At 47.3% G+C, this 20857-nt stretch overlaps 10 protein-coding genes across 10 annotated transcripts; 5 read left to right on the forward strand and 5 right to left on the reverse strand.

The window, feature by feature from the left end:
• Positions 1–655: 655 nt before the first annotated feature.
• I303_107074 (uncharacterized protein) lies at positions 656–976 on the reverse strand (the record flags this gene model as incomplete). The annotated part of the gene is made up of 1 exon (XM_018409756.1): positions 656–976. The coding sequence occupies one exon, from the start codon at positions 974–976 to the stop codon at positions 656–658; it is 321 nt and encodes a 106-aa protein (XP_018260759.1).
• Positions 977–1689: 713 nt separating this feature from the next.
• On the reverse strand, positions 1690–2164 carry I303_107075 (uncharacterized protein; the record flags this gene model as incomplete). The annotated part of the gene is made up of 3 exons (XM_018409757.1): positions 1690–1742; positions 1805–1912; positions 1993–2164. 3 exons carry the CDS (start codon positions 2162–2164, stop codon positions 1690–1692), a joined length of 333 nt encoding a protein of 110 aa, XP_018260760.1.
• A 3835-nt stretch (positions 2165–5999) lies between these two features.
• I303_107076 (uncharacterized protein) lies at positions 6000–6666 on the forward strand (the record flags this gene model as incomplete). The annotated part of the gene is made up of 2 exons (XM_018409758.1): positions 6000–6454; positions 6570–6666. 2 exons carry the CDS (start codon positions 6000–6002, stop codon positions 6664–6666), a joined length of 552 nt encoding a protein of 183 aa, XP_018260761.1.
• A 407-nt stretch (positions 6667–7073) lies between these two features.
• Positions 7074–8792, forward strand: I303_107077 (uncharacterized protein; the record flags this gene model as incomplete). Its single annotated transcript, XM_018409759.2, has 3 exons — positions 7074–7100; positions 7166–7606; positions 7668–8792. The coding sequence occupies 3 exons, from the start codon at positions 7074–7076 to the stop codon at positions 8790–8792; spliced, it is 1593 nt and encodes a 530-aa protein (XP_018260762.2).
• Positions 8793–9318: 526 nt separating this feature from the next.
• Positions 9319–10218, forward strand: I303_107078 (uncharacterized protein; the record flags this gene model as incomplete). Its single annotated transcript, XM_065969501.1, has 3 exons — positions 9319–9471; positions 9584–9970; positions 10090–10218. The coding sequence occupies 3 exons, from the start codon at positions 9319–9321 to the stop codon at positions 10216–10218; spliced, it is 669 nt and encodes a 222-aa protein (XP_065825573.1).
• A 278-nt stretch (positions 10219–10496) lies between these two features.
• Positions 10497–12491, reverse strand: I303_107079 (uncharacterized protein; the record flags this gene model as incomplete). Its single annotated transcript, XM_018409761.1, has 5 exons — positions 10497–10549; positions 10605–10695; positions 10764–11579; positions 11644–12266; positions 12335–12491. 5 exons carry the CDS (start codon positions 12489–12491, stop codon positions 10497–10499), a joined length of 1740 nt encoding a protein of 579 aa, XP_018260764.1.
• Positions 12492–14344: 1853 nt separating this feature from the next.
• Positions 14345–15291, forward strand: I303_107080 (uncharacterized protein; the record flags this gene model as incomplete). The annotated part of the gene is made up of 3 exons (XM_018409762.1): positions 14345–14403; positions 14535–15020; positions 15165–15291. The coding sequence occupies 3 exons, from the start codon at positions 14345–14347 to the stop codon at positions 15289–15291; spliced, it is 672 nt and encodes a 223-aa protein (XP_018260765.1).
• Positions 15292–16159: 868 nt separating this feature from the next.
• Positions 16160–17425, forward strand: I303_107081 (uncharacterized protein; the record flags this gene model as incomplete). Its single annotated transcript, XM_018409763.1, has 3 exons — positions 16160–16671; positions 16817–16987; positions 17149–17425. 3 exons carry the CDS (start codon positions 16160–16162, stop codon positions 17423–17425), a joined length of 960 nt encoding a protein of 319 aa, XP_018260766.1.
• A 241-nt stretch (positions 17426–17666) lies between these two features.
• I303_107082 (uncharacterized protein) lies at positions 17667–18440 on the reverse strand (the record flags this gene model as incomplete). The annotated part of the gene is made up of 1 exon (XM_018409764.1): positions 17667–18440. The coding sequence occupies one exon, from the start codon at positions 18438–18440 to the stop codon at positions 17667–17669; it is 774 nt and encodes a 257-aa protein (XP_018260767.1).
• Positions 18441–19042: 602 nt separating this feature from the next.
• Positions 19043–20479, reverse strand: I303_107083 (uncharacterized protein; the record flags this gene model as incomplete). Its single annotated transcript, XM_018409765.1, has 6 exons — positions 19043–19180; positions 19283–19451; positions 19540–19791; positions 19886–20069; positions 20152–20256; positions 20323–20479. 6 exons carry the CDS (start codon positions 20477–20479, stop codon positions 19043–19045), a joined length of 1005 nt encoding a protein of 334 aa, XP_018260768.1.
• Positions 20480–20857: the final 378 nt, after the last annotated feature.

A 20857-nucleotide genomic window follows, 5' to 3' on the forward strand; every position in this document is an offset into this window, starting at 1 on the left:
ATATGTCGCTCCAAATAATGCTTTTGCACCTGGGGAATCGCTGGACTCAGGTCTAACTGTTGATTGACCCACTTTGAGATATTCCGCGACATCGGGAATAAGCGGGTCCTTTTGACGTACCGCACAGCTTCACTTGACTCGTGAAAATGGCGAGGCGAGTCAGAAGAAGGCAGCTGGGCTTCTCCGCTTTGGATGGGAGGTCTTAGGCGTTTCGTCCCGGCCTGATGACATGCAGTACGATGAGCCAAGCGTCAACAGATCTTGCCACCCCAAAATATACAGCATCAATCTCGCATCTCGCATCAATTGTACAATTCAGCGCTACACCATTGGCAGTGCCATTGGGTGAAATACGCCCGGATCCGACTCCATCAACCCCCATCATTCAACTTCGAGGAACATGATCCAAGTTTGTTCTTCCACACAACTCTGAGGTTCCAATTTGAGATCGCATGAGGCTTGTATCGCAGACTCGGTATGCTGCTGTTCACCATGACATCACATGCTGAGAGGACATTCTGCAATGCATTACATCGACAACGAAATCTGCCCGAATCAGCTACTCAAAGCCACATACAGTATAATCGTTCATTCATGCCAATGCCACATTTGACGATCCCGCCATGTGTGGCATGATCGAGATACCTTGATCCAGCTACTTTCGCTCATCCTTTTCGATGACGGTAGACGCCCATAGACAAGTTCTTTCCTCCTGTTTTCTCTCCCACTGCTCGACGTTGCATTCAGAGACTACTGATCCACCCGTACCAGATCGCACAACCAGAAATTGCTCGCCTTCATCTTTGCTAGTGATAGGGACGATACTGTAGGTAGTCTCGCCTCTAGCATGGCTGTCGGCATCAGGAATGAAGGTCCAGTAATCTTCTTTATCGTCGTAGGGCTCGTAAGGTATCACCCCTGAGACTCTGAAGAACTCGAAAGGCAGACCGGAACATGAGCTAGCTGTTGTGGTCATTGTGCGATTTCTTAGAGTGTAAAGCGTAGTGCAGTACTGCGATTGATCCATTAAACGGTTGAAGGTGATGGGGCAGAGTTTGAGTAAGTGAGTGAGTGAATGGGTGAAAGAGTGGAGTAACGATAGAGATCTGGTCAGACAAGATCGCACTATCCTCGCAGTATTTATACATGACTTGAGGGAATGTGAACCGTTATGAGTCTCCCGCGACTCTCGGATCAGATGAATTCTATTCTGGGCCAAGGCTCTAGGCTCAGGGGGATAGCAGATATTCGAAGCCAGGTAATTCAAAGAAAGCTTAGACGTGGCTACACATGATCCGATTGTGAATGATCCTCGCACCGAGTTATGAACCGATTGTAACGGAAACCGACAGTGGAGAAGCACAGAATGCGACTTCGGCCAATAAAAGGAGTGACAACATACATTTCAAATTTGTTTACAAATTTACTTCAATACACTTCTTTCGTTCGTACATACAAACTCGATCGCCAAGGTTGATTTGATTGACAGGGTTGCAAGATTCACCGATAACAACGAAACAAAGAGGAAAAAGCTCAATCGAACTGAGAAGGGGGGGAAACAGATACGGATTCGGATTGAATATGTCTCGTCCTGCGTGAAGTCGGAAATACTCGTTCTAGCTTCAGACTAAGTTATCGAGATACATGAAGCTAAACCTGTCTGACTTCTCAAGCTCATGGTAAAGCCATTTACCAAGAGGGAACAAGGACGTTTCCACCGGAACCGATGTTTTGGGAGTTGGCTGTTTTCGTAAACGACAATTAGCTGATGCTATTGGATGATATTCAAGAGGTTATCACTTACAGTTACCCTTGTTGGTGGATCCAGCACCGGTGTTCTGGGATCCTGCACCAGCACCGGCGAAGTCACCCTTGGAGAAGGCACCAGCGAAGTTACCGTTGTTGTCGGTCACTGAAGCTCAGTCATGTCAGCGACACTACTCTTGGCATGGGCAGATAAGCCGCGGCAGGGGACGAAGAACGAAGACTTACAGACGTAAATGTTTCCAACGGTGATCAACTTGTATCCAGGAGGCACGGTGGGTGGGTGAGAGGAAGATCCTCCTCGAGCCTCGATGTCAGCTACGGCAGCTGGGACTGGGGAGGCGATGGCACCGAAGGAGAGGGTGACGAGGGCAGCAGCGAAGATTGTGGAGAATCGCATGTTGGCTTTGGTTGGTTTGGTTTGGTTGGTTTAGTTGTTGTTTAGCTGAGTGAAGTTGTTGAGCGTTGGAAGTTGTTGTTGGTGTTGAAAAAACGAAGCTCGAAGGTCGGTCTGGAGGGGGGTATTTATACCTTTTTCGAGGTCGACTTTCTCTCAACGACTTTGGCAGGATTCACATCTACGGCTCGGCTGATGAGTGGATCTGAGAATGAGTATGCCTCGGTATAACCTGTCTGAGCATGAGAAAATGACATGAATCTAGGTTCGGAAGCGAGATGACTCCGAATTGAGCGTCGCCATTGAGGAGATCCGCGGATCCCAGTACTCAAGCGGACATGCCAAGAGGGATGATCACGCTCAATCATCTCATCAAAAGCCGTATATTGTGATCACATTACAATCAACAGATTCATTTCGCTCTCGATAGTCTGATTAGATGATAGATTTGATAATTTTCAGCTCCTTATTTCGGTTAGTCGACCGATTACAGTAGGATTACTCCATTCCGGCACATCCGTAAGGCAGTCCTTTTTTTTGGAAGAAAGAATGCAACACAGTCGGTCAATGCAAGCGCATTTGCTCGTCCTTGCGCACTTTCTGGACCAGAGCAAGTGAGCAACGCTCCCACAGCTAGTACTGGTGAAAGTGGAGTGGATCATCGTAATACTGCCAGGATAGGATATGCCACAAGCTGGAGCCGGATGGAGCACCACGCGTTGTAGCAGAGTACATAATCTTGATAACCACGTTTCAAGCGGAGCTAGTGGAAGTGATCGGACTAGCCTGCTCCGCTATTGCGAATTGCTCTGGTATTATGACATCCTTGACATTGACTTACCAAATGCCTGTTCCAATTTTGGAGCCGACCGAGGGCCGTGTCCAGGCCCCAAATGACGTTAAATTGCCGACCACGCCGCCGATTTAGCCTGGCCAAGAGGTTCTCATAAGGCCAGTAGAATGTACTACCCTCCGGGCTGCTGCAGGGAGATTTAAAAAATGCGATAGCATACCTTTTTCCTGGTGAATGGCTTACTATGACTAGTCCCTGCTGTCGGATGCCTTTAAGCAAGGCGGAAGTCTTGAGCCTCCACAACAACAACAACACATAGGCACTAGTGGAATATACGCATACGTTGCATATGGATACCAACGAACCCCTGACATGCAACGCGAAAGGAAGCGAAGGATCTCGTCGCTTCTGCCAAGTGTGGTTCATATAGTCTATGATTAGATTGCATACGGGCGATCTAAGTAGATTGAGTTACGGGTAATGTGAACTAAAAAGATCAAGGTTCTGAGTAACGCATATCAATCGGTACGCAAACGAACAAATTGCAAAGCAGGAAAAACATAGGCACCACCGGTATTTGGCACATGATCAACATCACCTGGTGATGAGCTGGTGTGGAGGAGATCTACCATTGGATCGACGTCCTTTCGTTTGAAAGAGTTTTTCGTTGTGACGGAGACCGCTATTGGCGGAATCTCGGCGCCACTCGCTCGGCGAATTGCAGAGTTGGAGACCTCCATGGAATGCGTGTAATAATTTTGCCGCGATGAAAATAACGATAATGTTGTCGTTGGATTTGCATGGTTACCAAGAGATCAGGAGGATACGACATGGAAATCCGTCCCGCGATAACGTCATTTGTGGAGAAATTGACCTGATAGCAATTGATTACAGTACATTTTTATCAAAGATCCGCAATGCTATTTCCCTTTGATCCGCATGCAAGAAGGATGTTACGGATTGATCGACATTTTGCGGGGCTCAGTCCAGATTAAGAACACATGACATGATTTCCGGTCTATTCTCTTACTTCTAGGTCCATAATTATGGATAAAAGTACGACAACACGGGAAGGAAGGTACAAGCGACCCAAGAAAAACGAGAAAGAAAATGCGTAAGTTACGTGTACTCAACTTTTTCCCAACGTAAGTTGCCGAGGGAAAAAAGCCTGTTAACCGTTAAGCGAGTTTCCCATTGACGAATTTCTGGGTGAACACACTTTGACCACGAAAGCTACCATGTACAGTACTTACGTACACGTGGACCTCCCTGCAGCTAGGATCAGCTCTCGATCAGTGGTGCCAAATTGCGCCATTAGTGGGAATTGCTAATATGGACCTGGATCTAGCAATCCAGCCAAGCCTTCCCAAGATTCGCAAGTTCACAAACTCATGTTTGGATTCTGCCTAGACAGACTGGGCAAGATCCGGGTGCGAGAAGATCGTACGATGCTTACTGAGCCAGCTTTTCAGACCTGTGCAGTCTCCAGCAGAGCCTTGGCTAGTTGACAGGGTGTTGATGAATACCTCTGGGTGTGCTGATCCCCTCCGCCTTGCGTTTCCCAGTCTGCCAGTGCGTCTATCGGTCTACCAACTAGCTTAACGTTGAAGCGAAAGAAGGCTTCTCTGAGAAACAATATCTAAGAGGTCGGCTCGCTCACTTTGATTCGATGAAAGAATAGCAGCTAAGGTAGAGAGCGTTGATCAAAGGAGGATGTGATTGACGCAGGATTGGGCAAGCATACTGTAACACCTTTCTACCCGATGAGTCCGACATCTATCGTATGCCGGTGCCGTCCTCATGATGGTTTGGGCACTCAAGATTGATGACCAACTGTCTTGGCTTACCCTCAAAGATCTCAGCATAGGGTTCCGTCCTGCATCTGAACCTTCACGGGACATTGAAGAGCATAGGTCGTCCCTTCAGTCTCCATCTCTTCTTCGTTCCACCAACAGCATCTTCGCGTCCTCTAAGTGCTGTCTGACACTCACACAACACCTATCAAACGACAATGAGCGGCACCACAGGCTCAGAATCACTTGTAGTACGGCGAGATTGCCAAATCGAGATCCACCAAACGTCCATCGGCTCAGATGGGCTGGAACTCATTCAACTTGGCGGTATACATATGGATATAGACCAGCGGGGGACTGGATTCAGGATCGGGCGGGACACATGGACATTGGCATGCGATCCATCGTGAGCTCAGGGTGGGAAGTGTTGCGCTGCAGTAGAGATGGCAATCACTCTTTTTTCGAGATACTGTACCCCTGACGTCGGGACCGAGGCGATCCATCTCCATAAGTTTTACAACGCTATAGTCGCATAGACCAGATTTCTGGAACGGTCAATCCTTTTATGTGGATGAGCCCATCGCGCAGGACGTCCAGGACCTTCTTGGGTTATGCCGAAGACGAACTGACAGTCTACAACCAAGCTTGCGATTTCAACATCGTTAGGGTTCCCAGATCATCCAGCTCGCTTGACCATATCTCCTTCCCAGACTCGGTATCGTTTCCAAAGGACACGACTGGTATTGGTAACTTTGTGGGATCGTGTTGGTGCAGAGCATGTGAATATTTATGTATGACTTCCTATTTCATATACATGTATGGCAGGAGTTCTGGCTACGTGAAGTAATAGATTGTGTCCGCTATCCCGGCGCATTCCGCATCGCCTCTGTCAATCATCGATGACTATGCAGGGTCGCAACGTCACTGTCACTGTGACCGATTGCTGACGGGAAGCTAGTGTATGACATGGAAAAAGTCTGTGCAATCAAAAGAGGGCAACGGCGCGACGACATCGGCATTGCCTTGAAATGAGACGACATATTCCGAAATAAGCTATGTCAACATTCCTCTTTTTTGCTTCTCCTGCACCTTACTCAATGAAAGAGAACCTTGAATATAAGTTAAAGAGAGTCATTCAGCTCGTCCCACTTTCGCTTCTTTACCTACTTCTCATCACAAACTGACAAGCTTCACATTTCACATTTCAAGCATATTCACCACTCCGCCCATCCCTCTTTATTGTCAACGCAAGATGTCTTATCGCGGATACTCAGGATACGATCCGAACTATTCCGGCTACAAGGCCTCAAATGCACCACCAATCATACCAGTCTCCCGTGAGGAAGTCTTGGCGAATTGCTCTCAGCAGTCGTACCCTGTGCCACCCACAGCTACTGGATACCAAGAGTGGGAATTGCCTTTCAGCCCTTGCGCTGATTGTCGTGGCCTACAGCTTCCCGCCAAGACTGACTCCTGGCGTATCCCCGTCAGCGAGATGGCGACTCCGGAGACGTTTCTGGCGTATATCGACCTGCCGGGGACCGTCAGTGATCTTTACGCCCGGGAAGGAGCTTCGAGGGAGATTCTGGATGACTTGACTTCAAAAGCTCAGGAATCCGCCCTGAATTCTTACTACCAAACCTACCCTCGCGGCGGTCAGGCTTATTATCAAAACAGCCCACAATACTCAGGCGACAGCGAGCACGGGTATGTGACATTATCGCCTCCAGCTCATTCCTACTCGAGGTCAAGGCGCGTTTCAGCTGGAGGGTCCGGAGTACGATACATAGATGTCGGATTCAGCCGAATGCCACGGGGACAGGGCAGTGGCCGAAGAAATCGATGGTTCTAGCGCTAGGGCTACTGTACTGTACTACGGCATACTGCCCGTCGTGGTCCACGGTCGTGCGCCTTGTTAGTCCTCTCCTTTTGTCCCCCCCGTTCGTATCATGTAGCTGTGTCCTTTGTTGATCCATTCTACATCGACCCCTGATTATATGCATTGAAAGGATGACACCGCCAATTCGATCGTGAAAGGAGGCTCAAGATGCATTGTCTGTGCCAGATCGAGGACACGTCAGATATCTGCATTCTGAAATCCGGCTTCGTAATCTTCAGATGCACGACAAGAGAATTTGGTCTGCGAAAGTTAATTTGTACTAGTGAAGATCAGCGAGGATTGGATAATCGTCGGGACAAAAGCACAGTCCAAATTCAAGCGTGTCTGACTGTTGATCCCGTCTAAAAGCGACTGGAAATCATGTCTGCTCTTGTTGAACAGCGCACATACCGTTCAGTGGTGATCAGATGTCTACAACACCCGGCAATGTTGTCTGACTGGCTAAATGACGAGGTGCGCCGTTTCTCGTCTCCGGGATCATGAATCCTTCAAGCAATGCTGATTCATGATATCTTCAGAAGATGTCCCGCTGCATCATCATTAAAGATGTCAGTGATACGCTCGACCGCCCTCCGTCGGTCATAGCCAAAGCCTCTATCCTCTTCTACTTATCTATCATCGCTCTTAATCCGTCCGATTTGAGCGGTAGCTTGACCAACGCCTTAGGCTTCATTCCTGCGGCTTATCATACACTGACCGACCTTCAGGAGGGCGATCAGCCTAGTCAAAAGCCAGGATTGCGAAAGAAGGAGAATCAGCTGCGAAGAGAGAAAACCAGGAGATGGCTAGATTACTGGGTGGTATACTGCACTTCTTGCATGCTGGGAAGCGTTCTTGAAGACGATCTCTTGCTTAGTATCATGCCTATTTGGTATATTGTCAAGAGTGTTTGTGTAATCTGGTTCTTGGTCGGACTGTTGGACAATGAGGAAATGGAAGGAGTAAGACCAAAACCCTTGGTGAGTGCGGCTCACCCAAACAGACTCTCAGGTGGTAGCTCACGCTGATTTCGACGCGTAGCGACTCAGACCTCGATCCATCATCGCTTCTCGAGATCCTCATCCGCCCGGTAGCTCTTCCGATTCTGGCTCAGACGAGACCCCATCCCCATTAAGTGCAGAATATCAGAACGAGTCAGATTACACGAGTGGTACAGATGACGAGATTGAGCCTTACTCGTCTACCAGTAATTCGTCTTCAAGATCAGTATCTCCAGCCAAATATCCTCCTGAAAAGCTCAGAACTATACAAAAAGAGCTGCGTGAGACAGCTTCGCCCGCTCTTTCGATCACTCCAGTCAATTACAGGAATGGTACACTCGTCACTCCTCTTACTGGACTTACATCTGGGATCGAAGATGAGGATACAGAATCTACAACGGACAAGTCTCAGTCATCTGACTCTTCGCCGGGAAGTAGAGGTATAGACGGGGAAAGCGAGGACTCCGACACTGGGTCCGATGTCGTTACGTTACCACCTGATACGCCTCTAGATGAACTTGCGTTAAGGGGCAAGAAGACAATCGAGCTCACTAGTCCTTCGCCGTCTGACACCGATAGCTCTGATATTCCTGATGTGGGGGAATCAGGAAAAGATGATCCGCCAGTCGCAGGAAGAAATGAGCAGAAAGTAAGCGAGCTCATCAAGTCTGACGAAATGAAAGCCGAGAACAATGAAACGGTAGTAGAATTAGAAAAAGACCCGGCTCATGGTGAGGATGCCGCAGCATCAGTCCGGACATCGTTGCTTAGGCCGAAAGCAAAGGAGAAGGCCAACACAGCGGACGAGGTTCAAAAAGAGGATCCGAATTCTCAAGAAGGAGGTACTCACGGGAACAAAGAAACCGAAGAAGACATACACATACTTGCCCGCCAGAAGGTGGTCCCTGCAGAAATGACTGCTCCAGAAGGGCCCTCACTGGCACGACAAGACATCCCGATCAACAAGCAACAAGATGCGACTCAGAAGGAGCAGATTCTGGTCACCCAAAGTACCGTAGAGAGACAGGGTCAAGGAGACCACAGCGATGTTGTCAAGCTCAGCATGGAAGATCTATTAGCCATGGACGCAGAAGAGAAGCGCGCAGTAGCTAAACAAGAAGGCGGATTGAAAGGGCAGGATAAACAAGAATCTGCATTGCCATAAACGAGGGAACTGACTCAGCTGAAAATAAAGTAAGGGCCCGCGGACATGGCAAGCGCGGTGAATTCAGCGAAGAGCGATGCCATGGGAGTTTCTTCATTATCACCAATTTAGCATTAGGAATGTAGGACTACGTCTTTGATGCCTTAAAATAGCAGTCCATAGTTCCGAAAGCTTCTGTAGTTTGTTGTATATCTCTTTGTATCTGAACATGCATACGGATATTGCTAGATACCCTTGAGACATCTAACAGCTGAAAAGTGCGGCGTAAAGTCTGGAGGCAAGAACTCGTAGTACAGTAGGGCGATAAGCTCCTTTGTAGCAATTGAATAGAGGGGATCACATCCTTCCATTGACCGATCACCCTCAACGCTAGGTCATCACATATTCGCCAGTAACATACAGTCCGATGCAAGCACTCAAGTGCTGTATATCATGGAAAGAATTCGTGAACAACTGATTTCCTGCTGACAATTAATCGCTACTTCACTTAAAAGTCTGCGCATCATCGTGTTGAAGTACTGTGACAATGCCATCCGATCCGAAATCCTCATCATCACGCCCCCGTCAGTCTGGATCATCCTCCAAAAAGCCTTCATCTGCTTCGGATGGTAAGCACTCCTCTGGCTCGTTGGACAAAAGATCAAGTGAGCACAAAGCAGATGACAGAATCCATTCATACGTACGTGAACCCCATCCTCTACACCAACTTTGATCGACATGAAAATGCTTGTAGAGTATCTCCCTCAGCGTGTGATCTGACAATACTGTATACCGTATATCATATCCTCTAGCTCAACTCTCATTCCGGCTTCCTCAAACCTCTCATCCTGTCATTCTCATCCCTCACATCCTTATCACCCACCATTATCTCCCTCATACCCTTCTCGATATTCCTCGTCCTCCATCTATATCTACCTCTTTTTATCCTCCCCCACCTCTCCGCTCTCATTACGTTACTAATTCCTATCCAAAATACCATCTCAGCCATCACCTCAGAAAAGGCTCGAAGGAAATCTGATGCCGCTCAATTGCTACTATACTGGATAGTATATTGCCTCCTTGGATGGTTGAGAGGCGGTGTACAGATTTGGTATCCCCACTTGAAGGGATATTTTGAGTTGGCTAGAAGTGCGGGATTGATAGTGGTGGGTGGACCGTGGTTTGGCAGAGCGGGTTTAGTAAGTTCCCGTGTTTTATTGTTTTATACTTTCAATGACTTGGCTGTAGGATTTTAATCATGATCTACAACGTTCGAAAGAGAGAGGCTGATGTAGCATTTGGTGCATGTGGAACGTAGAGACCTGATCAAGTTAACAATCTTAGGTCGAGTAGAAGGGAGAGTGAGAGGAAGAGCGGACGGTCTGAGGAAAAGCGAGATGAAAAGAGTAAGAAGGACAAGGAGAAAGATAAGAGTACCCGCAAGTGATCTCGATCATCCTCGCAGTACAGAGATTGCAGCTTGCAGGTATAATGTTTTAACTTGATGCATACCTTGTATTTATGTATCGACATAGCTATAAGTATACACACGGAGAAACCAAGAATGAAATAAGTTATTGAGCTTGTTGTAAATACAGTAGTGATAGCAATAAATTGAGGTGAAAATCAAACTGGAATTATTAAGTTAAGCTCATCGGCAAATGCTATAGGCCATATTTGTCTCGCTCTCGTGTTCACAGCTACGGTATGTTCTGAGGATTGATCTTATGCGCGGGACGGGTATGGAAAATATTCTCGTGCCCATGATGAATCCGCATCTATAGTGACATCGGAAGTCAGCTCGTAAGTGGATGCGAAGCTCGTCGCACTCACCATGTATGGCCATGAGGAATTTTTCTTGTGCTCGGCGGAAGCCGACAGACTTGACATTTTGGGAGCATACATCTTGGATAAATTCTCGCATCTGGCAGTCAAGGCGCTTCAGTCTCGATCATGAAAAAGATAAACGGCAGAAAGAAGTGGAGGACTCACTAGATCCGCGCGATACTTGACTTTATTGCGGTATTTGCTCTGCGCTTTGACATTCTGCTCTTGACGGCCTGGATGGTATGGCTGGCCTCTAGCCTTATTGATCACTATGTTGAATCCCGTATCCACGATCGACTTAGGTCTACCCCTGTTTCTGATCTTGGCTGGACCGCTTTCGGACCATTCCTCATCGCCGTCTTCAAGCTGCACCCGTCTTTTCTTACTGCTTCTTGATATTGGTATGGATTCTTCCGAGTCTGCATCCGAAGCGACAGGAGAGGGACAATAATCGTCGTCTCCTGGACCATCCTCAGCCGTTCGGTCTGCTTGTCGAGGAGAAGGGAGCGGGCTTTGCAAGGCTGGATCGATGGGGATAGATGCTCCTTTAATTGATAGTCGAGGCACATCCTCTGATTGACCGGCCTTCTGTGCTCTGGCTCTTGCTTCTTTGCTCTTTTTTGTGTCTCTCGGACGGACAACTTTGATCGAAGTTCGAGGGAGTAGTCTCTTCGATTTTGATTTGAATGTCGTCTCACCGTCTGAATAGACAGCTTGTGCGTCAGAGAGAACCGATTTTGTGGAGGCAGCTATCTTGTTCTGGGCGTTTCTTCTGGACAGCTTTACCCTTTCACTGGCAGTAGCAGTGGCTGGTACAGGCGAAGGTGAGTGTTCAATGTGGTTGACGGCGACAGCTTGAGCTGGAGCTTTCTTGGCCTTCGTAGCTCGCTTTTGCTTGATCAATCCAGCGGTGATCATTCTCGACCGGCCAGCCTTTTTCTGCGCGAGCAGGTGTTGTCGCCCAGAAGAAGCCTTCTTGTCCTAGAAGCGTAAGCCGCAAACATCAGTGAGATATTTCGGGGGCATGAAACGATCGGTGACACACCTTTGGGCGAGCAACAGTGGTGCTCTTCTTTTGCTTAGTCTTTCTCGCTTTCTTAGGGTTACTGATTGACATGATTGGAAGAGTAGGGATCTGAATGCTGGTAGGGGAGGTCAAGACATCTAAGGCATTGCTGCTCTGAGCTTCTGCTTGATTCTGAATCTCCATCTCCAATTGTCGTATCAGGGACTCGTCGATCTCGGCAATAGGACTAGTGGTAGCATCGAATGCCGTCTGGGGACTAAGTGTGATGACATTGTTGTCTGTGTAGATGACTGGCTCCTTACCCGCAAATTCGGGATCAGAATCCGGATCAGAGTCTGGATCATCGTCGTAGGAGTGATAAGGCGAATTCATTCGGTCTTCCTTGCTGTTTGCCCAAGCGTCGGGGAATGACATTGGAAGTTGGCCGTAATCATTCGATATATCGACGAGCAGACCGGCGGTATGTGGGGTCACCAAGCTCTGAGGACTGATAGATAATGGTTGGTGAGTCTGTGAGGGTGTCGATGGATAGTCGAGGGTACCAAAGGACAGTGAGCGAGGTTGAAATGGGTCGACATGATTAGTGGACTGGAAAGAGGTAGCGGGATAATATCGCGGTGTATCTGAGAGATTAGACAGAGCTAATTAAAGATACATACTCGTCAACAACCATCGTTCTGAGTGAAGCAAGCTATTTGAAGATACTTACTACTTGGGGTGTTATGTTGAAGCAGAGACGGATCTACGGACTCCTCCCGGACGTAGGCAGATTGCGTCCTAGTTGCGGATGTGTATGTTGAGACCGGAGTCTGGGGGTTTGGCTGAGGAGCCCTCCAGTCGTATAGCTGATCATTCCAATTCGACATACCTATAATGTAAGTGTGATCAGTCCGACTTCTCATAGCAGATATGGATAACATGAGAAAGGGACAAGAGGCACATCCCATACATATCAAGGGAAAGTGTGCTTACCGTTAATACTATCAGCCTGAACTCACGACCGGATGAAACGTCTGTAGCTGAGCGGTAGATAAGTCGGTATCGCAGTAGATGTGTCGGTGTCACCGGGACTATCTTGAGATTGGCGGTAGAGGGGTATAAGGTATCTCAGTATGAGATGAGGATTAAGTTGGATTTGAAAGAAGGAAAAGAAGGAAGGGGGATGAGTATTCATTTTCATGAAACCGGTTGATATACTTTTACTCTTGGCTTTCCTTGTAATTCCTTGCGAGAATTTCTTCATTTTATGCTTCACAATATACGGTCTAGTCAACTTTTGATGGTGAATTTGATTCACATTTCACCATCAATCATCAAATGTCAGCGATAAAAGAGATTAGACGTATTTTATTCCTTTTCCGGATGTTCAACTTCTTCCCATCAAATCAACCCGTCAATACATGAGTAATTCGTCATTAGAGATCGATCAATCTTCTATGTTTGTGCATAAAACAGTTAGGCTGATTTCTGGTAGACGTGAACGAAAAGATTGACCAGCAGGAACAACCGGTCTCAAAAAGGAGGGTCATAGCGGCTTGATCCTTTTCTTCCTTCTCCACTCGACTCGACTAAACAGATTGTCCCGGAAGAGGAGAAGCGATTGGAGGGCGATAAAGATACTGCGGTTGTCTTGCTCGACAGCTGATCGGAAAGTCTAGATTAAACTGCAGGCGATGAGGTGGGGAAGTGAGAACATTAGTCAAAGGAGGTCAAAATGGACGATCACTCCAGTACTCGAGGGAACTCTCCTCAGATCTCTCATATCAACCCAATCAAATGTCGGTGAAGAGCATGTGAGGTCGACGCTGCCTGTCATGCTTATTGTTCCCTGAAAACCAGTCTGAAGGAAAACAGCGTCCATTATTCCTGTGCCATCGAGCATGAAGAGCTTTAATGTAAAGATGAAGGAAGGTGAATTTCCAAATACAGGATGATGACGACCATGAACGATGATGATGCCCCACCTCGTTCCGAAGAAGACACAAACGATCAGTTCCTTCCGCTAGTGTCAGGCGTCAAAGCGAACGTCAATCCCGATTGACACTTGCAAGGCGGGATTAGAATTGGTGACCTTTCGAGAAGTGCGGTAAGAAAGGGAGAGAGAGCCTGATTGAGGATCTCGAGGTCATCAGCTAGTCAAGTGGGAGGAGTACGATGCTATCCTTTCTCAAAGGTATGTTCAAGCTTGCCTCCCGAAAGAGGAAAGTGTCGTTGTTGAGGAGGTCCAAGCTGAAAAGGTAAAATGCATTACGACTAAAATGATTATATGATTATCGTTATCTAAGGGGTAAGCAATCCGTGTTTCACATCGGGATTACGGTTTTTCTCCCAATTGAGGCATCTTGACACGTGTTTCAAGATGACAAGTGGAGGTTGGTGTTCATTGTTGTTACGTGATTTAGCGTATGACGCGTGAAAGAAGGCAAAGGCAAAACTCAAGAGTGTAACGGTGGTGAGGTTGAAGTTGCCTGTCTGTGCGGGAGTCTGAGACACGAGTAACAACTTAGCTACTTGAACACAATCAGCTTTAACAACGAGAAACATTCATATATCATATCATCGTCAGTGCTAAAATCATCAGTGACAGCAAAGAACTGCTCAGCAGTATATCCCGTCAGTAACGTTTATCGATATCTCGCTTTGATTGGTGGTATCAAGGTACGATAGTCGAAAGCGACAGCTTGGATCCTTTGTCCTTCGAGAGATCAATCTCATCAGGATGGAGGCCTCGGATCCAGCTAGTGGACCAAGTCCTTCCGCGTCTGCTAATGACGCCGAGTAAGCTGATCTTCCTCTTGCGTGCTCCACTAATCAGCTATCTTCCCACATCACCTCTTCCCCTGCCTTTGTCCTGACCCAATTCATCTATCCGTTGTTCTGCTCACTGACTCACCTGACAACTCACATAGACCAGCTTCGGGTTCGACACCATATAACGCTACTATCCCTTCCACTTCTGCTTCTACTTCCACACCTGCAAGCTCCTCTCGAGCTTGCCCCAATCCACATCCCAACGTTCCATCCGGCTTAGGACTCCCTCAATTCGCTCAACGAAACGGCAGTGTCTCCTCTTTGATGGACGCAGTCATGGGTCCCAACTCAAACGCACAATCACCTCAACAAGCTTCACCCGCCCACTATATCCCTACTCCGACCGCGCTGAAGACTTCAAACAACCCATTGACAGGTAGAAACCCCACCAGTGGATTAGGCCACGGTTCCGGTTCTGCATCTGGCTCAAATCGACTTGGTGGTGCTGGTGAAGGATTAGGTGATTGGGATATCTTAGGTGATGTTACAGGTAGGATCAATGAAGGTGCTGGTGTGGGACATGGACATGGGAAACCTCAGAGTGAAGAGGCTGTCAAAGCATTACAAGAGAAGGTCGATAAGCGGTGTGTTTTGAATTCTCCTCAGAATGATAGCCTGCGCAACTTCGAAATTTGCAGCTAATCTGATTACCTATTCATTATCTTCCCTCCTTGTTCGCATCTCATATGCCAATCTTTGCCCCAACGCGATCACGCTTGGATTAATAGCAAATCTCAACTCCCTCATCTCGAGAACGAGCTCGCAGCTCTCGAAGCTCAGCTTGCCCAGATCCAAGCTACCGAAGAACGATTGAAGAGAGCCGCTGGAGGCGTAATCACTACTGGACAGAAATGATGCTCTACCTGATTCTTCCGATCCTTTGTGCTTGGTCCTTGGTGAGTGATGACGTTCACTATTCAGTGGCTGATTTCATGGAATACTGAGTTCACAATTTAGCACAGTTCGTATATATACCCTGATGCTCGCCATCGCCATATTCATCGCCATAGCCGCATCGCACCTGTACCATAACGCATAATGTCCATTCTTCGCAATCACCCCGACCTCATTGTCCACCAATCATCAAACATGCGCATCCAATCGTCAATCGTCAATTCTGCTTCAATCGTACTGTGGCGAACACGATACATCACATGCACATAGTATCACCCTTGTCGTATACTGACTATTCATCTGGCTTATCAGCAAATGGTCATTGTTTTACTAACAACATCGATCGCGTTTCACTGATACTCGTTATGTTACTTGTTTGAGCTAAGGCTTGAAAGCCAAACACCCTACCTTTCTATCTGATCACACGTCCTTTGTGCTGTCTCTGACGTCCTTAACATGTTTGGTGGATCCATTCACGCCAACGAGTGTTCCATAGCGCGTTTGTCATAGGTGTATGATCCTGGATTCCCCATATAATTGTTAGCTCATCATAGTAGTCGTGATTGACACTCTGGTCTATACTCAATCTATAATCTACGTTATTCTAACATACAAGCGGAAAAAGGGGTTTGATTTGGATGCTGTATACTAAAAGGCCGCAGATTATTTATCATTCATAACCCTGATCATTTGATCACCACGCTCTTTCACGCGCCAGCGCATCATCAAGAGATAGCCAGTATCTATACCACAAGAGCTGACAAGAAAAAGTAAAAGTGGAAAGTAGAAAGAAAATCTCGAGTAAAAAGCAATTCCAAGTCATATCAAGATGATCCTCTTTTCTACCTACTTCATTCTCTTCATCCCATTCCTACTCTCCGTCACATCTTCCCCAAGTCTATTCGGCGATGACTCCTCTTCATCTTCCTCGTCCTCTTCATCGTCTTCATCGTCCCCTCCGGGCTCATCTGGATCAGTGACTCAAGACTGTACCATCGCCGAAGTGGCTTTCCTTCAAACCCTCCAAGCAGCCCAAGTATCTTCGATGTCATGCCTAATCACCCTGGTCAATCTCACTTATTCTCCTCTAGGAGACTGCCTAGATCTCTCCGGACTGACAACTCTCATCTCGAACCCATCGACAAACTCCAGTTTCTCAGATCAACTGAATACTTATTTGGGCGGAGTATGTACGAAGTCGTGTTCTGACGCAGATCTGAACGATGCGCGAGGCCAAATCCAGGCGTCTTGCGATACTTCGAACGGATTGATTGGGGTGCTGGATAAGGTGATAGAGAGGTATCAGGGGAGTTATAAGACTTTGGCATGTCAAGTGTTCTTGTGAGTCGTCGTCGTCGTATCTGACTGACTGAGAAAAATCATCCCTCTGATTCCACTCATTTCCAAATACGATCGTTGTCGAGCGAAGTGTCACCACAAAAACCCGATATGGGATAAATGACTGATAAATGATTGTGCGGCGTAGTAATGGTACCTCCGACCTGTGTTTACCTTCAACCCTCAATTCGACAGACCAAGCGAATAATAACAATTTCTTCGACTCGCTCGTGACGGGCACTAACCTCGAACAATTCAATGAATACGTTTTCAAGGGTGCGAAATGTACGGGATGCATGTACGAGTTATTCAAAGCTGCGTGAGTTGATTCCACCCATAAAACCACCGTTTCCTAACGCGGCCCTTGGCTATGTTTTGACTCAAATCCAATCACACAATCCTCGCTTACGAAGATCAAGCGATCCCAAGTTTTCAGCATCATATGGCTCGAATACTGAACATGGCTGATTGATTGATTAGGCAATACACGATCCCAGATATAAGAGGTAACGAAATCACCTCGTTATTTGGCAATCACCTGAAATACGATTGTCCGAACGATGCCTCAAATCCGGGAAATATCAATTGGGACGATGTGGATAATCAGCAAATACCCAATTCGCTTACTGTCAGCCAGAATACGAATCCTCCAGGCGGTGGAAGGTCGTCCGGTGCAGTTGGGTTAGCTGGGTATATGAAGACGAGTTATTGGGAGGGAATTGGTCTGATGAGCGTAGCGTTCAGTATGGTCATATGATGGTCGGACTGAGGTATCCTATTTTATCATGCAACACAGCACATTTAAAAGATACCGGAGACCGTATTCAACGCAAATTATGCATTCCAGCTATGTAATTCCGTATACTGCATGATGAGCCGTCGGACCAAGAGGTGTCGAATATTGACGTTATTTGAGTGAACTCACTTCCGCATACTTCATGAACACCTGAATCTCAAGCTCGTTCCTCCGGCAAGATAATGGTGATACCGGATGGGCACTACCATCCTCTTTCATGGTAATCGTCTACGCCTCGCATCTCATAGTCCACCTGCCTCTCCAGCTCCTCCATCCTTCGCACATGCTTGCATCTCTCTTCATCTGCTCCACTCACCTTTCGGAAATTGTCGGGGTACCCTTCAGAGGAAGAAACTCGCGAGGCATTGACGTTAGTGTGGTGCCTTGCCAAATCGAAAGCCGAATCCATAGCAGATGGAGATCCAGTGAGGCTACTATTCCTTGACGAGCGGGAGCAATGATCACTTCTGAAGAGATCGCCGCGTGAGAAGATCAGTCCGACCGGTTCTCTACTTCGCTCATATACCGTTTTTGAGGGGGAACTATAGATATAATTATCCCACCTTCCTTGCTCACTCGCACGGTAACCCTGACTATTGGGCGAGGTGTATCTGTTTCGTTGTTTCCGATCAGCTGTGATGTGGTATAACCCCTGTTTGACTTTGGTCGATCGATCCGAAGTTCGGGGAGACGATGATTGCGTGTGAGTGTGCGTGTGCGTGTAATCTACTTCTGGTCCTGCGATCTCGTCGTATATCGAATTGATAGCTTTTTGGGCTCGATTCAATCTTGATTGGCGATGCGGCTTTTGTGATTTAGATGTATCAGATGACGAGGTTGACCCTTTAGGTGATTTGAGCAGCGTCGTCCATTTTTCGGGATGTTTTTCGAGGATATCATGTTCGTATGTCTCTTCTTCATCTGACACGGCACATTCGTCTGGGATGTCAAAATTGTCAGGAAGATCAGATGTCATTCTGCCTTGCCTTGCCTCGAACGCCCTTGAGACGTCCTAACCTGACCTGACAAAACAAAAAATAATAACGAATGTGCCTAGAAGGTAGATCGGAAGGCAAGGCAGTATATATAGATGGCAGGTTTGATTCCTCTCGGTGTACTATCATAAGAATCACAAAATCAGAAAGGGAGAGTTCCGCGTAGCATCAGAGCTTGAGGCCGTACGAACTTTGCTGACTTATGACAACATGATTCTCAGCTTCTTTACAGTTTACAGAGGAGGGTCGTCCGAAAGGATCTAGCTTTATCCTTTATAGGACAAAAGGGTGTCCCTCCTATCTGATAGGCAACGGAGAAATCGGACAAGTAACACTGCTTCGCTTTGAAGAACCTGAAGGACCTGTAGGACCTGGAGAAAGCATACTGCCTGCCCGGAATTCCGTGAGATTGGTGTACGATAGGACGAATGGGGTTCATCTTGCCATGCTGAGTGAGGAGAGGTTGTCACATGAAAATGATTTTTCAACGTGGAGACAAATCAGTGTTCGCAATCGCATGACCTGATTGTATATCCGATAATCCATGTAATACCAATAATCATAAAACCTTGACACCCTATGTCTATAACGATTGCTCGTATTCCCAGGCTTCCTTGAGATCAACTTCGATCAACTTCCTGACGTCATCAGTGAGTCCGCCAATGGGTAGTCGGGCTGGTCCACCGAGACCCTTCTCTACGTAGTGGTCGAGGAAGTATTTCTGGAGTGTATTGTCCCATCAGCATTGCTTGTCCCTAGACAGATCGTATAATTGCGAAGAAAAAACCAGAATGTGAATGAAGAGAGAGGCAGCTCAACTCACAGTACCGGGGATACCAGCTTTCACGATAGTCCAATCTGCTTGAGCTACTCGATCTTGAAGGACAAGAGCTTTGGCAAGAGCAGCCGAGTCACCTTGAAGACCAGCAACCGAAGCTTCCCACAATTTTCGGATAGTCTTGGGGATAGCATTACCAGTTCCGGTGATACATCTGCACAATCGTATGCGTAATTAGCGATGAATCCTTCAGTCCCCGCCTTCCAATCAGGCTGTAATAAGAGATGTGGACTTTGACTTACCCGGTATGTCGAGAGAGAAGAGCAGGGAGGGTAGATTCGGAGAACCCAGGCAAGACTTGGAATTGACCAGTAGCTGTTTGCGACTTCAAGGCGGATGCTCGCTTGGCAACGAATGCTTCCGATTGAGTGTATTGGGCGATTCGATGTCCCTTTCCGATGTTTCCACAGGTCAATTTGACACCGAAACAATTCGGGTGATCGGCGAGCTCGTTGATCTCATCTGAGTTGAGGTCGATACCGGCAGCGGCTCCTCTGCAGTCACAAAACCCCATACATCAGCATACAATATAAGGACAACAGAAGCGACTGATGTTCGACGACGTGAAGGGACAAGAAATTCACTCACGGGAAGTTGTAGATCATGATTGGGATAGGGGAGCTGTCAAACACCTTTCTGAAGAAATCCTTGATAGCTTTCCTGTCTCTACCCATGGCAAACGAGAAGTATCCTGGTGTAATGACGATGGCATGTGTAGCACCTGCTTCAGCAGCTTCTTTGGTGACGGTGATTGTGGTCTCAGCAGATCCACCTGTTAAAGGGAAACAGCCCAGTCAGCACATTTCTTGAAGAAGATGGATATCTCCGCTTGCCGGGATTTATAAAATACTCACTTCCAGTACCAACAAGCAAAGGCTCATCCCTGAAACCTGCGTCGTCAAGGGCTTTTCTAACTACTACGGTCGCCTTTCTTCTCTCTTCGTTGGACAGGTGAGATGCTGCATATTCTCAGATCAGCTGAGGGATTGATAAGGATAGATGGACGTTAGATTGAGCGGACTCACCTTCACCGTTGGTACCGAGTAATACGATTCCCATGCCGGCTTTAGCGAGTCTCACAGTTTGCTTAGCGAGAGCGTCGTAGTTGATAGACTCATCAGCGTTCATGGCGGTGACGAGGGGGACAGAGGGTCCGCCAGCCCATAATTTTGAAGAAGCCATTGTGACGAGAAGGTGCAGTCAATGAGGAGCGGTATTAAGCAATGTAATTCTACCCGGAAGACGATCAGCGCTTGTCGCGACCTGTTAGTTCTCCACAGCACTCACGAGGGTCTCTGTAGACGAGATTGGATATTTGAGCGTATAAAAAAGACAGAGAAGAGGAGAAAAGCTTGTAAGATGGTTTTTAAGTAGTATGGCTTCCCCCACTTGGTGGTAGCTTGAGGACTAGTCTGCTTCTCTATTCCGTGATACATGAACTTTGCCCATTCTGCCTGTTAGGGCTCACACACACGGTTATGTCCGGGACGAGTTCGGACCGGCTCAAGACACCATATGCAACTTCCGTGAGTTACCGTTGACCCTGTCCTGCTAGTCAAT

Source organism: Kwoniella dejecticola, chromosome 9, assembly GCF_000512565.2.
Source record: "Kwoniella dejecticola CBS 10117 chromosome 9, complete sequence".
NCBI classification, from domain to species: Eukaryota; Fungi; Basidiomycota; class Tremellomycetes; order Tremellales; family Cryptococcaceae; genus Kwoniella; species Kwoniella dejecticola.